The 17149-nt window shown below is 52.4% G+C and overlaps 4 protein-coding genes across 4 annotated transcripts; 3 read left to right on the top strand and 1 right to left on the bottom strand.

The window, feature by feature from the left end:
* The first annotated feature begins 2487 nt into the window (after window positions 1-2487).
* Window positions 2488-3500, top strand: BCR38DRAFT_168878 (uncharacterized protein). Its single transcript, XM_040853838.1, has 2 exons — window positions 2488-2718; window positions 2779-3500. The coding sequence occupies exons 1-2, from the start codon at window positions 2645-2647 to the stop codon at window positions 3401-3403; spliced, it is 699 nt and encodes a 232-aa protein (XP_040716882.1). The 5' UTR covers window positions 2488-2644; the 3' UTR covers window positions 3404-3500.
* A 3235-nt stretch (window positions 3501-6735) lies between these two features.
* BCR38DRAFT_338714 (high mobility group box domain-containing protein) lies at window positions 6736-7602 on the top strand (the record flags this gene model as incomplete). The annotated part of the gene is made up of 5 exons (XM_040855638.1): window positions 6736-6851; window positions 6919-6952; window positions 7006-7185; window positions 7260-7314; window positions 7367-7602. Coding segments are annotated over 5 exons (621 nt in total), but the record flags the coding sequence as incomplete, so codon positions are not given.
* Window positions 7603-10160: 2558 nt separating this feature from the next.
* Window positions 10161-12912, bottom strand: BCR38DRAFT_339508 (barren protein; the record flags this gene model as incomplete). The annotated part of the gene is made up of 4 exons (XM_040855704.1): window positions 10161-10430; window positions 10491-12068; window positions 12139-12727; window positions 12821-12912. The coding sequence occupies 4 exons, from the start codon at window positions 12910-12912 to the stop codon at window positions 10161-10163; spliced, it is 2529 nt and encodes an 842-aa protein (XP_040716880.1).
* Window positions 12913-13533: 621 nt separating this feature from the next.
* BCR38DRAFT_168746 (Sodium/calcium exchanger protein-domain-containing protein) lies at window positions 13534-17001 on the top strand. Its single transcript, XM_040853837.1, has 3 exons — window positions 13534-16284; window positions 16338-16693; window positions 16789-17001. The coding sequence occupies exons 1-2, from the start codon at window positions 13652-13654 to the stop codon at window positions 16666-16668; spliced, it is 2964 nt and encodes a 987-aa protein (XP_040716879.1). The 5' UTR covers window positions 13534-13651; the 3' UTR covers window positions 16669-16693; window positions 16789-17001.
* Window positions 17002-17149: the final 148 nt, after the last annotated feature.

The following is a 17149-nucleotide window of genomic DNA, read 5'->3' as shown; positions in this document are numbered from 1 at the left end:
TCATTCCCAGATTCGTGCAGCTTATTCGACTCGATACCCCTGCGTTTCCAGCAGCTGCTCTCGCTCCAGATTTGAGTGCACCTAGTGGAGCTATTTCGTGCCACCGCAACTATCCCTCACATGGGTTTGCGTCAGTGTGCCATGGGAAACGCCGTGTAGCTAGGGATTACGACGGGTGGTTCTGAGGAGATGTCGAAACAACGAGGCAATTTCATACGGCGTTAACCGGATTTGGGTCGTGGGCTGGGTTGCTGGGTTTTCCCATCGGTTCGACGAGCATTTTAGTATCGCATTTATGAGGAATCACGGGCCACTGCGGTACGAACAAGTCCCCGGACTGGAAAGTTCGAGTTTCCGGCTAAGGAAAACTTGGCCGACTTGGATTATAAATTCAAATGTCTACAACCTTTTCCCAAGGCCACCTCAAGGACTCATTACATCCTAATGATGAGGAATATATTATACATGTCAATGACAAGGGCAGGACAGGCTTCTTGATTTTCACCATGAGAGAGCCGATCTAAGATAACAGCGTACAGGTGAAGAACAGCCTGGCGTTATAATAATCTCTGTATATATAGTGTGCTGTTCAAGTGCAACATGTTCCAACTTCCGAGAACAGGGTCCAAACCGAGTACTAGCAGCCATGACTGTGGAATGGCATGCGAGCTTCCATCCAGTTTACACTACACAATGAACTCTCCTCGCTAGAATTTGTGCCTGCCTTTTCTCTAAGCCCATCCTTCTCTTTATACTCTAGGCTTGAAGGTATCCGATGTGTCAGTAATGATATTGTGCCTGGCACTGTGGTGTGTTTAGATACCAATTTTCCTTCAAGTGCCGTAGGACACAGACAGAGAGTTGGAGAGGTACGAAAGAGTGTATAGCTTTGGCACCAACTTGGGTAGCAGAATACAAACGAAGTCTTTGGTCTGGTTGCGGTGACAGCCAATCCTTTGGCCCCGGCGACGTCTCCGAGTCCTCGACAATTTGACCCTACGAACACGCCGGGCAAAGTGGTTATAGAATACGGTCTACTTGATGTGAAGTGTCAAAGCACACTCGACTAGGATTGGGCGCGTACACTTTCATGGTCCGCGGTCTCTGCCACTCTCATCTAGAAAACTTCTCGGAGAGGAGGGCTCGCGGTCCGATAGAGAGAGGGGAGAGGCTTACCCTGACCCGGAGCCTTTGATCCGCTTGGTCAGTCAATTTTACCTAGATGTTGTTCAAACCAACGACGGATATTGGGGAACATCGACACGAAGGTAGGACGGCTGGACGGTCAACTGGAAACCACAGGTCAACAAGTTCAGATCTTGCACAACAAGGGGTAGCAGATGGGAAATTAGAAGGCCCATGCCACATTTCCGTGTACCACCCGTCGGGCAGAATGGACAAGTGAACCGCAATTTAGTTCGGGAGCCATGGGAAAGTCGTATGGTCGACATCCGCCTATCCATCAACGTTGAACACGGCTGGCGGGGTCTTTGTAGGTCTAGACTAGACACGCAATAGTGCTGTGGTGCTTCCCCCTTTGAGATTGGTGGTGGCTATCAGCCGCTGGCAATGGTAATTTATGACAGACGGTACCCCAGCTGTTACCATCGGGGAGCTGGATATCCAAAAGATGCCTAGCCTTGATATCTCATCACTCTGAATGGAGAGATTCCGATGTCATGAGTGGCCTGCGTCCTTGCTAATGCGACTGGCAGCTTGTTTGATTGAACCCAAGATTGGGACTTGCAATTGGCTCATTGAAGCGGGCTGTCAGTCTTAACTGGAAGAAATTGGCCAATATGGCAACGAGGCTTGGGCTGCCAAATCATTGCACGAGCGTGGAAAAGTCCAGATGAAACTTGGGAAATTAGAACAAGGCAAGTAATGCAATACAACCAACGGTGAACATATGAATGTATGTACGCGTACTTTGAGAGCTAGTGTTTCCCAAGTTCTAGGCCTCGTTAATTTGGAGTCGATAACCATCTAGACTTCCCGCTCATACGATTTAGGGAATAGTAACGGGAATCCCCTTCCAAGCTTCTAAATTCCTCGGTTGACAATAACGTGCAATACGGTGTAGCTGGGCCCTGCAGCCTGATTCCCATCATCACACTTTGTGCATATGCCACAGACAGGTCCCGTTATCACAGCGTGTCCCACTTGACACCTCGTACGTTGGTTTTGCCAGCATTTCAGATACGATACCGAACTCGTGGTTGATGTTTCTAGAAGCCTTTCTATTCAACTGATCTTGCGCGCTGCGCGATTCAAGCTGACGCACACCTGGCAAGTTAGGGTTCCTGCACTTATTGGCAAGCCAAATCATTGATGATTGCCAATGGCTTCGGAGATCAGGTTGTGTTTTTGAGATGCGCCGATTGCGGCACGTGGCAACCACGAGATGCTCAAAACCGTAAACCCGTCCACCGTGCTTGGTAAGAATTGTCAGTGAGACTCAGTCAATGCATATCATACTTTACTTCGCTACTCCAGACAAGTACCATACATTACAGCAACCAAGCAGCCACCACCACCTTTCCATGTTCTCGGCATCTCGATCCCCATCCAGGCGTTGCGAGCATCAAGCATGCATGCAACCGCAACGTGATCCATATTGGGATTTCGCCCCTAGCATGGAGAAATGGCATGCCTCGACAACAAATTCGGCATCTCGATGTCCCGATCTGTCCCGCTAAATCGCGATGGCAATCTGCTGTATGAGACGGGATTCCTTGCATTGTTCACCTTGTACGGTCATAATAACGAGTCTTCCAGCGCTGTTTGGCTGTTGATCTTTTTTCGCCTGTCAAGTTTGCCAAGCGTACTATGTGGTGGGGCCGCAGCCCAACGCGGAGTTTGGACTGCATGTGTCAACTTCTCGATCTCTCACTCTTGCCTCGATTTCAGCAACACCAAACACCATGCAACTGACAGCCCGTGTCTTGGCATAGCCGCCTCCCACGGCATTGGCTGCCATAGGAGAAATCATCCGCCTCCCCAAGACCCAATTAGCCCAGCAATTTACATTCTTCGGCTGGCCCAATGGCAACAGCGTACCTACCACTTTCGTCTGAGCTGCGTCGACCAACGGTACGGTAGTTTGGCTCTCTCTCGTCCCCCATCTCACGATATTGCAGCAACGGCCGCGCAAAATGATAAGGCTACCGGCTCGAATGACTTTACTTTCACAGTTATCCTTGCAAGCCTCGTGAACGCCTGGGAGTCAGGCCATGCTCAGATGTTCGTGCCCATGTTCGAGACAGTTGATTTGAACGGGACGAATGAGGTCCAATTCCCAGCCCCATTCTTATTGTCGGCACAAGCTTCAACCGCAGATCTCGATCTCTTCAACACCAGGCCCGTTTTCGACTCCCACACCACGTATTATTGCATCTGCTAACATTAATCACCCGTTCAAAGAATATCCACGGAGCCAGGGCCGCGGCCAATCGCTGCGTGTAATTGTGGGTACTGCTCAGCGCTATTACATCACTGGCCCTCGTATGAACTCGGTACTTGCAGCTGCTGCATCGTTGACACAACCCTTCACCCACACCAGCCGCTGCGTGTTGTAGCTAGTACCTAGTGGGGTCATGCTCCTTCTACCCATCGTTGGAGCAACCGATAGCGAGAAGGTTCTGTGTTCCTGCGCTCACCAAGCAAGGTGGCCGCCGCTCACTTGCAATATCAGCTCAGAAACGCCGTTGGATCAGCGTCTGGAGCACATTGCTGGCAATGACGACACATCTCGTACACTCAAACATAGTCAACCAGTCGACCCGTGGGGTGGGGATTCCCCGGTCCTCATCCTTGCTGTGCCACCGTTTCGAGCCTCTGTTATAAGCATATCGAGCAGTTTGGTACTTGGTCGCCGGTCGTGAGAGGAAAGGGCTGGGTGCTGCAGTAGCATATCGATCGACACACATTACTCGCTCGCCGACCTACAAACATACAAAGGTGAGGAAGTATCGAGTAAGCGATCTGGTTAGATGGACCAGCCAGTGATATAAACTAACCGCATTGACCACCTTTTTGCATGCACCCCCATTTTGCAGGGTTTAACTGAATCAACCTAAATACTTCGTCCATATTATTTATATACAGAACATACTTAATTTAAGTGTCCGAAGACTTAGATATATTCTTTCGAGCCCTCTTTTTAGGAGGGACCCTTCCTTCGAGAAAAGTATCAATTTCTAACTGCTTATCCGGTAAAATAGGCCGTATTCGCTTATTTCGCTTGTCCTGGGCTGTTCGGATCGCTGATAAGTTAACGAATACTTTATTCGGGTCTGGCTCGACGGGCTGGCGTATATCTGGAGCGTATTTATCGAGTTCTTTATATAGTTGCTCGTTTTCGATACGTAATTTGGCATTCTCGGCGGCCTGGAGTGTAAGGGCCTTGCCCGCCTTGCCTACTAGGGTACGAATCTTACGAGATACCCCGCCCTCGGCTTTCTCTATCGACTGTAGTTGGCTAGATAGTTGCTGCGCTTTCTGAGGAGTAAAAGCAACTAAAGGTGGTGATATATGAGGCGGAGGATCTGGTGTATGAGGCTCCGGAGGATCACAAGATACGTCGACTAGTCCTTCGGAGCCTAGGGGTCATATACCAGTCTTCCGCCAGCCAGATTTAATATTTTCCGTAGTAAAGGCTCTCTCCGAGGCACGTAGATATGCTTCTAGCATACGTTGCTTGTAAATTAGGGCTGTAGCCTTGTAGGAAGCGTAAGCCCTGAGCTCTTGGCGGTAGTAGGTCTTCAAAGGTGAGAACGGCCCGACATCGCACGGCTGGAGATCGTCACTGCAGTGTGAGGGTAAATACAGCACGGCGACTCTATTCGAGTAGGCTTTCCACATAAATTCGGCATGAATATGTGTTTGGTGGCCGTCGAGGATAAGGAGTCGCCATTCGGTACCCCTAGGCTTCGTCTCGGGGAAAAAAACCTGATCTAACCACCTATTTGCGATAACTTTATTACTCCAGCCCTTACTCGTCGCGGTGTATTCCCACTCAGGGATATTTTGGTCTGGGAACCACTGTGCTTGGACTCTCTTGCCGGAAAATACGCAGACAGGTGTACCCCGTTGGGTATGCGAAATGTACTCTAACCAGAAGCACCACGACGAAGCGTCCGACTTTGATACGCGTACCCGGCGTGAATTAGACGTCCCAATAACCGTAACATTCCCCCTCTTGGACACCTGTCTCGTCCATATTATACTCGTTGTCGGGTTTGATACGATACTTCGTACGTAAGCGTTCAAGGAGGGTGTAGAAGTCTCGGATCTTGTTCGAATCGGACTGATACGAAAAGGTAGGGGGACCCACTGGTTAGGTGAATCCCATTCAATTAGATACTATAACGTTGCGCACTACTGCATTATAGCATCCTCCCCCCTAGGTGCACGCATCACGGACGCTCTAACTACGACGCGCCCAATTTTGGTACGTATCTGTGGATGGCGGCTAACGAAGTGATCCACCCAGTGTTGGCCGAGTGTATTGTTATCCCCTTGAGCAAGGAGGATTTCGGCAGCGAAGTCGGCCACATAACGCTTGCTAGGAGCCCGTCCAGACACTTCTTCGTGTAGGATCCAGTTCACGATAACCTCCTCTTGCTCTGGAGTCAACTTTTGTTGCCTGGAGGCCGCGTCGCGATGCGAATTACCGTGACGAATACGGTAGGACAGTGTAGTCCCCTTGATACCGTACCGATGAGCTGCTACGGCCTGGGAAGAACCCTGATGGATAAGCTCTTTAGCGCGTTCGATTCGCTGCTCAAAATCGTCCAGGCTAGTCTCCACTGGATTAGCCATTTTGGACGTAGATAGGGAGCAATTGCGAGGTAAATGGAGAGACGTCGTGTTGTTGAGGCGTAGAAATTCCCTGCAAAATGGGGGTGCATGCAAAAAGGTGGTCAATGCGGTTAGTAAGTGTGTGGATGTGCCCTTTGTCTAATAGTGTTTCTGTTTTCCGGGCCGCTAGCTGGGGCCCGCCGTAACGTTCTCCGATTTCCTGTCACACTCTGATCTTGTGTCGGTGCACCGTTCATCGAGATCTGGAAAACATGAACCGATCGTATAACTGCACCACTGTTCAGGGCCCATAATGCTAATTCTCTGAATTCCCCTAAAACATTACCATCGACCCTTGTGGCAACGAACATTCCCATCGCTACTCTTCAACGCCGCAGCCTAGCCATCTCAGACGTTGACGACGCATCGCAGTTGTGATTATTGGATCGGCAGCCCCACGACGACCCCAGCAACGCCTTCACGAACCCAAGTCCTCGATCGCGTCACGCCCGAAAAGTGTTACGAAAAGCAGTGCCAGGAGCTTCGTCTTTGGACAAACTGGAGGTCCAAGCTACCAACGAAATTTCAACCAGGCTCTGGAAGCCAAGCCGACCGTGCTGTCTGGCCTCCACCGCAAGACCGTTTTCTTACACCCTGAAGCCGAGACGTTGCCGAAAGAAATCCCTTCGATACTGGTTACTAGACCGGTCTTGCCCCTCGTGGAGACTTTCGCGAAGGAGCTTCAGCCGGTTAGTGCAGGATCAATTCAGGGTGCAAGCAGGCGGACCCAAATCTTCCGTTTCAGTGTACGAAGCCGTTATCATACCAACGAGACCCGTGAACATCTTTCCGGCCCGAATAAAACTTCCCGAGTTCGATGCCCAAGGACGAACACTCTACAACGATCCGTGGTAACGCGGCCAATCCGGCTATATGAATCAACTAGAGACGATCTTCGAAGAGCTGGGCATCTCTCAATACCTCGATGCGTTTATTGATCAGGGATTCGACTCGTGGGATACCATTTTAGACATAACTGAGTCAGATCTGTTAGTTGCACATTGACGGGGTTGGAGGGACGGTGGTAACAGACACATGTGGCTAACACGTCGAAAGGGATGCACTTGGTGTCAAACTCGGGCATCGCAGGGTAAGGGCTTTTTCACTCACGAGAACGTCGTTCTTGACTAACCTTGGGTGCAGAAACTGCAGCGTCGCATCGCTAATCATCGCGGCCTGGCTCCCATGTTGTCGCTCGTATCGCCTACACGAAGTATCGAAGAAGGTGGATCTCATGTGCCACCCAACAAACTGACACAGCCGACAGCAGAGAGCAAGGAGGCAACGACAGTGGCGAAGCGCAAATACAGACGGCACCCAAAGGTTCGTGGATCCTCTCGTGTGGGACCACATAGCCAAAATTGTGTTTGCCGTTCGCTAACTAATTGTGGCTACAGCCCGATGACAAAGCTCCCGAGCGCCCACCGTCTGCATATGTTCTATTCTCCAATAGTAAGTCATGTGACACACGTGACAATGAAATCTATAACTAACGACATACCAGAGATGCGAGAGGACCTCAAGGACCAGAACCTCAGTTTCACCGAGATTGCCAAGCTCGTGGGTGAGAACTGGCAGAACCTGAATCGAGCCGAAAAGGCCCCTTACGAGACACAGGCTCAAGAGGCCAAGGAGAAGTACAACCGGGACATGGCCGCATACAAGCAAACAGATGATTACAAAAACTATTGTGACTACTTGCAGGAGTTCCGCAACCGGCAAGCTGCTCAAGGTATTTTGCGGCCGTCGACCAGAGGTTTAAAACGACGGACTAACTCCGACGCTGTAGACGAAGATGCTACCAAGAGAATCAAGCTGTTCGACACTTATAGAGGCAGCAGCAGTAGCAACGGCAATGGCGGCATGTCGACCGGAGCGAGCCGCACAACCAGTGGGACCGGCAGTAGCACCGACAGCCAAGCCGGCAGTGAACCACCGCCTACTCGCCAGCAGCGACTGAGTTCGGTAACATCGCAACCAGAATCGCATTTATCACCAACAACATCACTTGCCTTCCAGCCGCTGTTGGACGAAATACGGTCGCCCCGACCCCAGGCTTTTGACGAGATCATGGGAAGGGATCGAAGCTTCTCGAATGCCAGCACTGTTGATGACCCATCTCGTCCGTCACGTCGCCTTTCCATGATGCACTCGGGAGAAATGTCTAGTTTTGGCATCCCCTGGTTGTCTGGCTCAAATGATGTGCGAGGCGTGCCTCCAGCAACCTCCAAATCTCCTGAAGCGAGCATGAACAGCATCCCACCGAGTCTCACGCCGCACAGCAATAGGTCAAGTAGGGCAGGGTCTGCCTCGATGAAATTGGGCTGGTCAGGTCCTCCGTCGTTGAAAACTGAACAGTCATCGACGGGCAGCATTTCGTCGCTCAACTCCTTTCCAGGACCCAGGACGCCAAGCGAGTCGTCGTTGCCAATCCATGCTTTACTTTCTTCTAAGCCAGACGGTTCATATAGAGCGCACACGGCGACTACACCAACACAAGAAGCTACACCCCAGTCGGCCATACCCATCCATCAGCATCCCGGACGCCCGCCAAGTGACCAGTCAGCAGCCACTGGGCGGCCTCCTTTTAGCAACAGTACGCGCGCCGTCTATATGTCGTCAAATTTGTGGCTGACCAACCGCTTTGCAGGCTACCCCGGATCATCGGCCAGCTATCTGCAGCCAGTGCTGTCCACAGACCTTACACCCATGGGAGAGTTTAGAGATCAAAGAACTCCCACCATGGGGCAATCCCACGTCAAGGCCACTCCCGCCTCCCCTGATCTTGGGCTTGATGGCATGAGTGCTTTGCTACGAGCCAGCGACATCGTTGGGCGCCCGGACAACTCATGATTACCACGATGAATGACGTCATGCTTGAATCATTTGACAAGAATCAATTGACAGAAGACTTCAAATTTATATTTTTCACTTATAGTTGACTCGTTCCTTCATAAGGAAAACGGCTCGGAAAATGTCAGAAAGGCCAGCAGGTGTCTTGAGTGTTTTTTTGCATGTTACGCGGTTTGATGTATACCAAGACACTCGGGCAAAGTATTGGAGTTCAGCATTTCTAGCAAGGCCATTATGTCGGGCTGCGAGCACAGGAGTTTCTGGCGCTTTGGGAAACTGGACAGAAGAGACATTTGCTGGAGACTGATGTGTGCCGTCTGACTTGTGTGCTCGTCGGACGGTCGGAACGTGTACATGTTTTAACCTATGGGTTGATCACGATGACGTATGGTGGAGTCTGCTCCAAAGCAAAGATCGTAGGAAACGGTTGCTTAATCGCAGAAAGACCTGGCCTACCAGACCTAAGGCAGATGGGGTGGAAATAATGGCGTTACTCGTAACACAGCAACGTGGTTAAATGCGACAATTTGTCCGTGACCGCGATCGCGATCTCGATTACAACTATTCCCGATTTTGTCAAGTGCATATATGTCCATGAATCATTGAAACGACGTGCCCGCCACAACAATCAATGGGAATCTGTAACTGAGAGGGTCATCGATGAATGATCACAATGAAATTGGGGAAATGTAACGGCCCTACTACGTGGAAATCATCGTCGAAGATGTGAAGGGGGGACCTGGTTGCCCCAATTTAGAGTTCAATAATGCGTGGCTGCAAAATCCTGCTTTGCAGCCGCATGGCAGCCCTCCATGACAGTGCTGCGTGTCACGCCATTATATTCTTCCGGAGGGGTGCGTGAGCCTTACTTTAATGTGCGCGTGTGTAGTTGTGGGTTTGAACGGGTAGGCAATAGGTGACCGTCTACGGGAGTAACTCATAAATTGTGTAGAAACGTCTTGGTTAACTTGCGTCTCGCATTCGCGTCTCAACGCCGTATGATATGGAGTTTTTACTGACAGGCAGACAAAAGTCATCACCTCCGTTTATCTCTTTTCCTAACCTAACCGTCAGTGATGTATGCATAGATACTGACAAGCAAGGATTTGGAATTGGGCGTCGCAATGGAATCCCACCTGAACATATCATGTACGCTGCTTGAAGCACCCAAATTACACAGAATCCCAACGTGTTCGTGTCGTGTCACAAGGTACTCCATAGGAATGACAGCAGCGGGCCACTAATCGACCATGGATTGTACTCGCTCTCCACGCATCCCCTATTGAAAACTGACACCAATGGCTGAGTACCCAACAACGCCTGCCTCCACCTTCTCTAGCCTTGCTCGAGGCTGGTTCCAAAGCGGACATATCTAATCATCAAGTCATACATGTATACGTAAACATGCTCGCAGCTACATGCGCCGCCTACCGAGCCTTGCCTGATCAAACCTCGCCCGTCACCACGGCCGTCGGGTCTCTGCGGATGTCCAGCTCCATCAGTTCCGGCGTGTTCTCGATTGAGAGTCCCTTCTCGTTGGCCAGATGTAACAGGCAGATGAAACAGAAGCTCGTTGAGATATCGTCCATGACGGCCTTGGGATAGACTGTTTGCAGGCTATTCATGACCTGTGTAAACTTGAGCGTTGGCTCGGCCGGCGGTTCTGATGTAGACTCCTGGTTTGTGTGTGGTGTAGGCACTCTAGCACTGTCAAGCTGTTCCTGATATGGTTGTTAGCAAGAAATTTGCGCCGTGCAAAAAGCAAGCAGACTTACGTCGAGCTGCTCAAGCCCAATGCCTTTCCAGAGCTCCTCCTTCAACCGTCGGACATCCACCTTTTTGGCTACGCGAGCATACTGTACATACTCGGGCCGCAATCTGCGTGTTGACGTGACCAGCTGTGTTCCAAACCCGCCAGTCGTCATGCCGAGCTCGCCCATAGCCGTGAGGCCTACGTTCTCTGTGGCAGGGACTTCGGCGCCTGGAGAGAAATGATCTCTGGCATCGGCAAACTCGAGATCGTCATCATCGTCAAGCATGCCGCATTTATTCAACGGCAGCTCGTCATCAAAGAAGTTTGCATCGTAGTCACCCTGGGGCATGGCCGCTTCGTCATCATGCGCGTTCTGGGGCTCCTTTTGGGCCCAGAATGCCTCGTCCATCTCGCCTTCGGGGAGGTTGTCTTGTTGACCAGCATTGCCGAATGTGCCAATTTTACTGGCAAAACGACGCCGGTTGCTCATGCGCGCCTTGGGCTTGAGGAAGAGACTGAGGAGCTGTTTGGAGTTGAAGTGCTTATCATCGGGCAGTAGATTCCTGGTTTTCGATTTCCAATCCTTCTTGGGCAAACAGATGGCAGAATGGCTCGAAGCCTGCGTATAGATCTGCTCGGCCAGCTTCGGATCCAATGGCGAGACAAAGTCGATCTCGAAAGGCTCCTTCTCCTTTCGTTGCTTCGTGCCGGTGTCGGGCTTGTTGATGTCTTTGATTTTCCGTATTCTCCAGTGCTCTGGTCCGGCCCAATTCTTTTGGAGGGCTTGGTCAAAGTACCCCAGAATATCTTCGTGCATCTTGTCGCCATTTTTGTCCAGGTTCATACGAACGACGTAATTGCCGTTCTCGTCATCCATGCCATCAATTGCATCGCCACCTCCCATGCCGTCCTCGGTACCGATATTGTAGGGACGCATCTGAGGTTCTAACGCAGCTTCACGAGCCCAGGCTTCGCCACCCTCACCGAAAGCCACATCAACCACGTCGAAGCCACCCATGGCCGTCATATCGTCAAAGCCCATTGGATTGTCATCGTCGATAAACATGCCGGATTTGTCACCGGCAGCATTGGGTACACCACCGTCTTCATCTTCTTGCTTCCAATCTTCCGGGGCCCGCAGGAATGGAATGTCCAGAGAGCCGGAGGGATTCCCGAGGTCAAAGCTCTTCAGGGAGGGACACACATCTTGACCGTCGAGTATAGTGAGGTCGGGGAAGAATTTGGCACCCAAAGCACCAATATCAATTTCCACATCCTCCTCGTCCTCGGGCTCCGGTGCATCCTCAATCGCCGTAGCTTCTTGTTCTTCGGACTCTTCACCTTCATCAGCGACGACATCTTCTCGCCGTCTCGGCTTGATGCCTGAGGCTGACGCATCGTTGGTATCGTCACTGCTGTCAAAGACGATGCGGCCTTGTCCATCAATCATCAAGTGGTTTAGGAGGAGACCCTTGGCGCCGCCTTCATCAAAGTCTGCCGATGCTTTCTTGAACAGAGGATCCACTGAGAACTCGAGTTCGAACTTCTTCAGCTGAAGAGAGGCAAAGGACGGCGCTAATGTTACCTCAGAGGAGCGTTGCTGCCAAGGCGTGTTAGTTTTATGTATGCTCCCCCCCTATCAGATGATGCGGATGCCGCTGTAGACCTACCCGCTTCTGCTTCTTTCGCTTGATGACGTTTCCGTTCTCGTCCACTTCCTCCTCGTCGCTCTCCTCGCCCTCTCCTTCTCTTTCCTTCTTCTTGTTGTTGCTATCGGCAAGACCGCTCAGCAGCTTGCCCGTCTCGGTGGCCACACTGTCGACTCTGCTGGTGTAGATCTTGACACAGCCGTCCAGGGTGCAACTGGCTCGCTGGAAGTTGACACTATCGCCTTCTTTGAGGAGGGACATGTCGTGGAAGTAGTCGATGAGCGCAAAGTTCCACGAGTTGGTGGCGTTGATCTTATTGTCCGTCGCCATCTTCATCCATTCCTCAAAGTTGGCGAGGATGGGTACACGCTTCATAGGCGTGACGCCGCTCCCGCCCACCACGAAGAGATCATCGTCGTCCCCTTGGCCTTTCCGCGGCGTCCTCGGGTTGGAGCCCGGCGACGCACTCTCGAGGTTATCCAGTCTGATGGCGCCTTTCCGCGCCGGGGTGGCGGCAGCGGCTTTGAGCTCGTTGATCTGTCGCTCGTGGAGCGCTTGTCGGGCGTGCGATCGCCCCTTCTTCTCTTGTTTGTCGTCGTTCAGAGGGATTCTGGAGGACGGTGAGCTGCCGAGCCTTCATGTTTGCGCAAGTAGCCCCGGCCCTGGAAAGACGATAAACAATTTTTGGGAACACTGAACGTACTTGAGCGGGGATTGGAAAGGCGACGCTGTCATGGAGCCAGATGCGTTCCTGCTGCCAGCACTTGCGCGTGGAACCTGAGCTACACGAGGCATGGTGTCGTTTGCTGCGTATCGTCGGCGATGTTTGAGATTGGCTTCACGGGGTTCATGATGAAAGGGCTCGGTGGCCGGGTTTGCTGCGGGCGCCCGTTGTCGCGGTCGCGACGGAAATGGCCCTCCGACAATCTTGTTTACAAAGCTCGGACCAGCCAAAAAATGCATTTGCTGTGCTCCGTTGCCGACCGACCGACCACAAACCAACGTGGCGCTGACGAGGGCACTAGCTCAAGCTGTCCAATCAGTGTCGCTCTACACTGGCCACTTCCACCTAGGGCATTGCTTGCGTGGCAACATAGCAGAATTAAGTAGAGGACGCCACACTTGGCGAACTTGGCGATAAGATAAGCCGACGCTTGTCAGGAACCGGGGGCAGTTCCAAGGCTTGCGAGACGTCGCCTCCGTCCAGGCCCAGCAGGCGAGCAGTCGAAAAGGTGGATTGGGACCGAAAGAGGGCGCCCATGTTGCCATTCGCCGTGCCCAGGTCCCAGCTATCTTGAAGCTATTTCACTTCCCGTTGTCGTCTCGACATCAGACTTTTATTATTGGACCTGTGTCATGCTTCCACTAGAGCCTGTTGCTTGAAACATATATTTCTCACGAGTAATGTAGCGGCTCTCTACTGTGCTACTTCTTTGCCCGCGGATCCCAAACTTCGCTTTCTTGGTTGACGTACACCCTCCCGGCTCTCAACCACTCTAATTTCAGCACATGGCGTCCACGGAATGCTGATGTGATGACATCGAGCACCATGCCTTCTGCTGCCGTCGCCCGAGGCAGGAGATTCAGTTCTCGCCCATTCTTTGCGACAGTATTCTGCATAACACTGCTGGCTGTTTACAGCATCTTCATACGGGACCATGCTGCTAATCGCGACGATGCGCCACTGCTCCACACACGGTCCGGGGAGGACTGCCGTCTTGTTCACCAAGCTGCCGACCAATGCGCCTTTGTGAAGCGCAATTGTCACGACGATGAGGCCGGCCTTATCGAGTACCTGGCATTCTATTACTGCACCCTCGGCAACGCGCAGCCGCTTGGTTTCATCATCCTCGTAATGTGGCTTGGCCTGCTCTTCACTACCATCGGCATTGCAGCTAGCGACTTCTTTTCCGTGAACCTGAGCACTATCGCTACCATACTAGGGCTCAGCGAAAGCCTGGCTGGCGTGACCTTCCTAGCCTTCGGCAATGGATCACCCGATGTGTTCAGCACCTTCGCTGCTATGAGCTCCAATAGCGGCAGCATGGCTGTGGGCGAGCTCATTGGCGCAGCTGGATTCATTACGTCGGTCGTTGCCGGTTCCATGGCCCTCGTACGGGAGTTCAAAGTCAGCAGGAAGACTTTCGTGCGCGACATCTGCTTCTTCATTGTTGCAGTTGCCTTTTCGGTGGGCTTCCTATCTGATGGCCACATTCACTTATGGGAATGCTGCGTCATGATTGGGTTTTACGTCTTCTACGTGATCGTGGTCGTGGGCTGGCACGCATACGCAAAGCGGAAACAAGCACGGAGGGCAAGAGAAGTTGCGGCTAGAGGCCATTTTCATGCCTCGGGCAGCAGTCAGGGTCAGGACGAGCTGGAGCCGTACAGAGACGAGCCTGGCGACGAGGATACCACGCCTGGTGCGTCGCGGGGCGCTGCACGGGCAGGCCCTGCGACGGTCGACATTGGCATCCTGGACCGTGCGCCTCGAATCGAGATTGGGCAAGCTAACGACGATAACGAAGACGACGACGAGGCTCATGGTCAGCACGTCGCAGCAGAAGTGACGAGCAGTATGCGAGTGAACCGACCACGTGGCAGACGAAGCACCACGACTATCACGCCCATCCGGCCCAGTCTCATCGGCGCGCTCGAGTTCAGGTCCGTCCTATCTTCTTTGCAACAAGAGCGAAACATGTGTATGGCTCCAATCCATACTCGGAGCCACTCCGCGGATAGGCTTTCCGTTGGCTTAGACGACACCAGGCGGACGATGCGAGGGTCTACAAGTTGGCAGACTATTCCGGGGGCTGCGAGCACGACTAGGAATCGCACACAGTCATCAGCGGCTGTGCTTACTCTCACCGGCGTTGGTTTGAAACATCCCCCCAGCGCCTCTGCCGATGAGAGAGGGCGGGCTCGCAGTCCATCCACGCACACCGTAGGCGGAAGGTTAGCACCCCCTCGGTTGACCTCCGGTGGTACTCGTCTTGTAGAGGGCTATGGTGAGGATTCTGCGTCGCGTTCCAAACCATCTGGAGGACTGCGTGTGCGCATCCCCAGTCCAAGCCCTCAAAGCAGTGCACAATCCTCGCCTGCGATGTCCCCGTTTCCTCGCTACACAGATTCGCCTCTACCTCTTGCGGCGAATCCTCACGATCCTTCGCAGTTGATGCTACCCACGTCGGGTCTAGAGCAGCGTCACTCTTTTCCGACCCTACCGCAACAGGAGGATCCCAAACCTGTAAGATGGTGGCCATATGAAGTGTTGCCCGCGCCACACGTTTTGATAAGCACCTTATTTCCCACGCTTCAAGACTGGAAAAATAAACTGTTCTGGGACAAACTGGTTCGTTTGGTTTCTGTGCCGAGCATTTTCCTTTTAGCCATCACTGTGCCTGTGGTGGAGAGTGACACGACGGATGACGACTCGGATATGAACGTTGAGGAGCAACCAGCCTCTGGCCACCTTGGCAACACAGCGGCCGCCGTGTCACATGAGTCCAACGGATCGATCGAGTCTGAAACGGAATGGCAAAGGTACCGACGAAGGACGAGATCTCGTGGCTCGTCTGTCATCAGAACATCCAGTGTGCTCTCATTGGCTGCCCCTGACGAGACTCCTGGCTCGGGCTCAGGCTCAGGCTCTGCCGAGACGGTACGACCTGCTCGTGTGGCCTTGGACGCGCAACCTGTAAAACCTTCGTCGGAACTTGGACAAGACAGCTCTGCTCAAGGGGGCGAGGAGCAAGGATGGAACCGGTGGTTGCTGATCCTGCAGATCTTTACAGGCCCGTTGTTCTCTGTATTCATCGTTTGGGCAAACATGGCCGATGATCTAGAGCAGCCCGGACTGGTGCTCATCAGGGCCTTGCTCATCTCTCTCGTTTTCTCTCTTGTGTTACTCGGAATCCTCCTGCTTACCACAAGCCCCGATCGCCGCCCGAAATTCCATTTTATGTTCTGCTTCCTTGGATTTATCATTGCGATTGCCTGGATCTCTACGATCGCAGGCGAAGTTGTTGGAGTACTGAAAACAATCGGTGTAATTTTGAATATTTCGGAAGCGATCCTGGGTCTCACCGTCTTCGCGGTTGGCAACTCCGTCGGTGACCTGGTTGCCGATATTACCGTAGCCCGCCTTGGATATCCCGTCATGGCACTGTGAGTCGGGTTCTCTCAGTGGAAAAAGATGGCACGAAACTGACGGTCTACAGATCTGCTTGCTTCGGCGGGCCAATGCTGAACATCCTCCTCGGGATAGGGCTTGGCGGGGCCTACCAGACAATTCACGCAGCAGACAAGAAACATCGAAAGCACCCCGACAGACCTATCCAGTACAAGCCCTACCACATCCAAGTCGGTGGCACCTTGCTGGTTTCGGCAGTGGTATTACTGGTCACTCTGCTGGTCCTGCTGATCGCCGTTCCGATGAACAAGTGGGTGATGAGCAGGAAGATAGGATGGGGGTTGGTTGCCTTGTGGTTGACTGGCACGATTATAAACTTGGTTATCGAATCAACGGGTCTTTGGCTCGAAATTGCGTAGGCGTCGAGCGATGACAAATTATTGTGTATAGTACATATTCGTTTTCGAAGCCAAATAAGCTCAGATACCCAATACACGGCAGCTGATGTGACAACGCATTACTTATACAAGGCGGCACAGGTTTCCGAGGGTAGGACATGCCACGATGAGAAGCGTGCGTCATCAACCTAGGCTTGCGGCCCTGCAATTTCAAACTGAGGGCCCCAAAGTGCCGGTCTCATACGATGCTTCTAGATGTTCCGAGGATGCGATTCATGATGTGGCAGTGGCACGATACAGTGGCAGCCTCAGAACCGAGGCCATCTGCTTGTGTGTGGTTTCCCATGACATCCCATCACGGAAGCTGAAGAAACATGGCAAAGTTGAATCTCGCTACGCGTCATGTTCAGCTCTGTCCTGAGGAACTGGATCACAGGGCTGTCTCCGAAGTATAAAAGCGCCGCCCTCAGCCTTTGTTGATGGACTTGTTCCCGGGCATCGC

This window comes from Pseudomassariella vexata, assembly GCF_002105095.1.
Source record: "Pseudomassariella vexata strain CBS 129021 chromosome Unknown BCR38scaffold_5, whole genome shotgun sequence".
NCBI lineage: Eukaryota > Fungi > Ascomycota > Sordariomycetes > Amphisphaeriales > Pseudomassariaceae > Pseudomassariella > Pseudomassariella vexata.
Note: the sequence above shows the minus strand (reverse complement) of the source record. Positions and strands in the feature narration are given on the sequence as shown.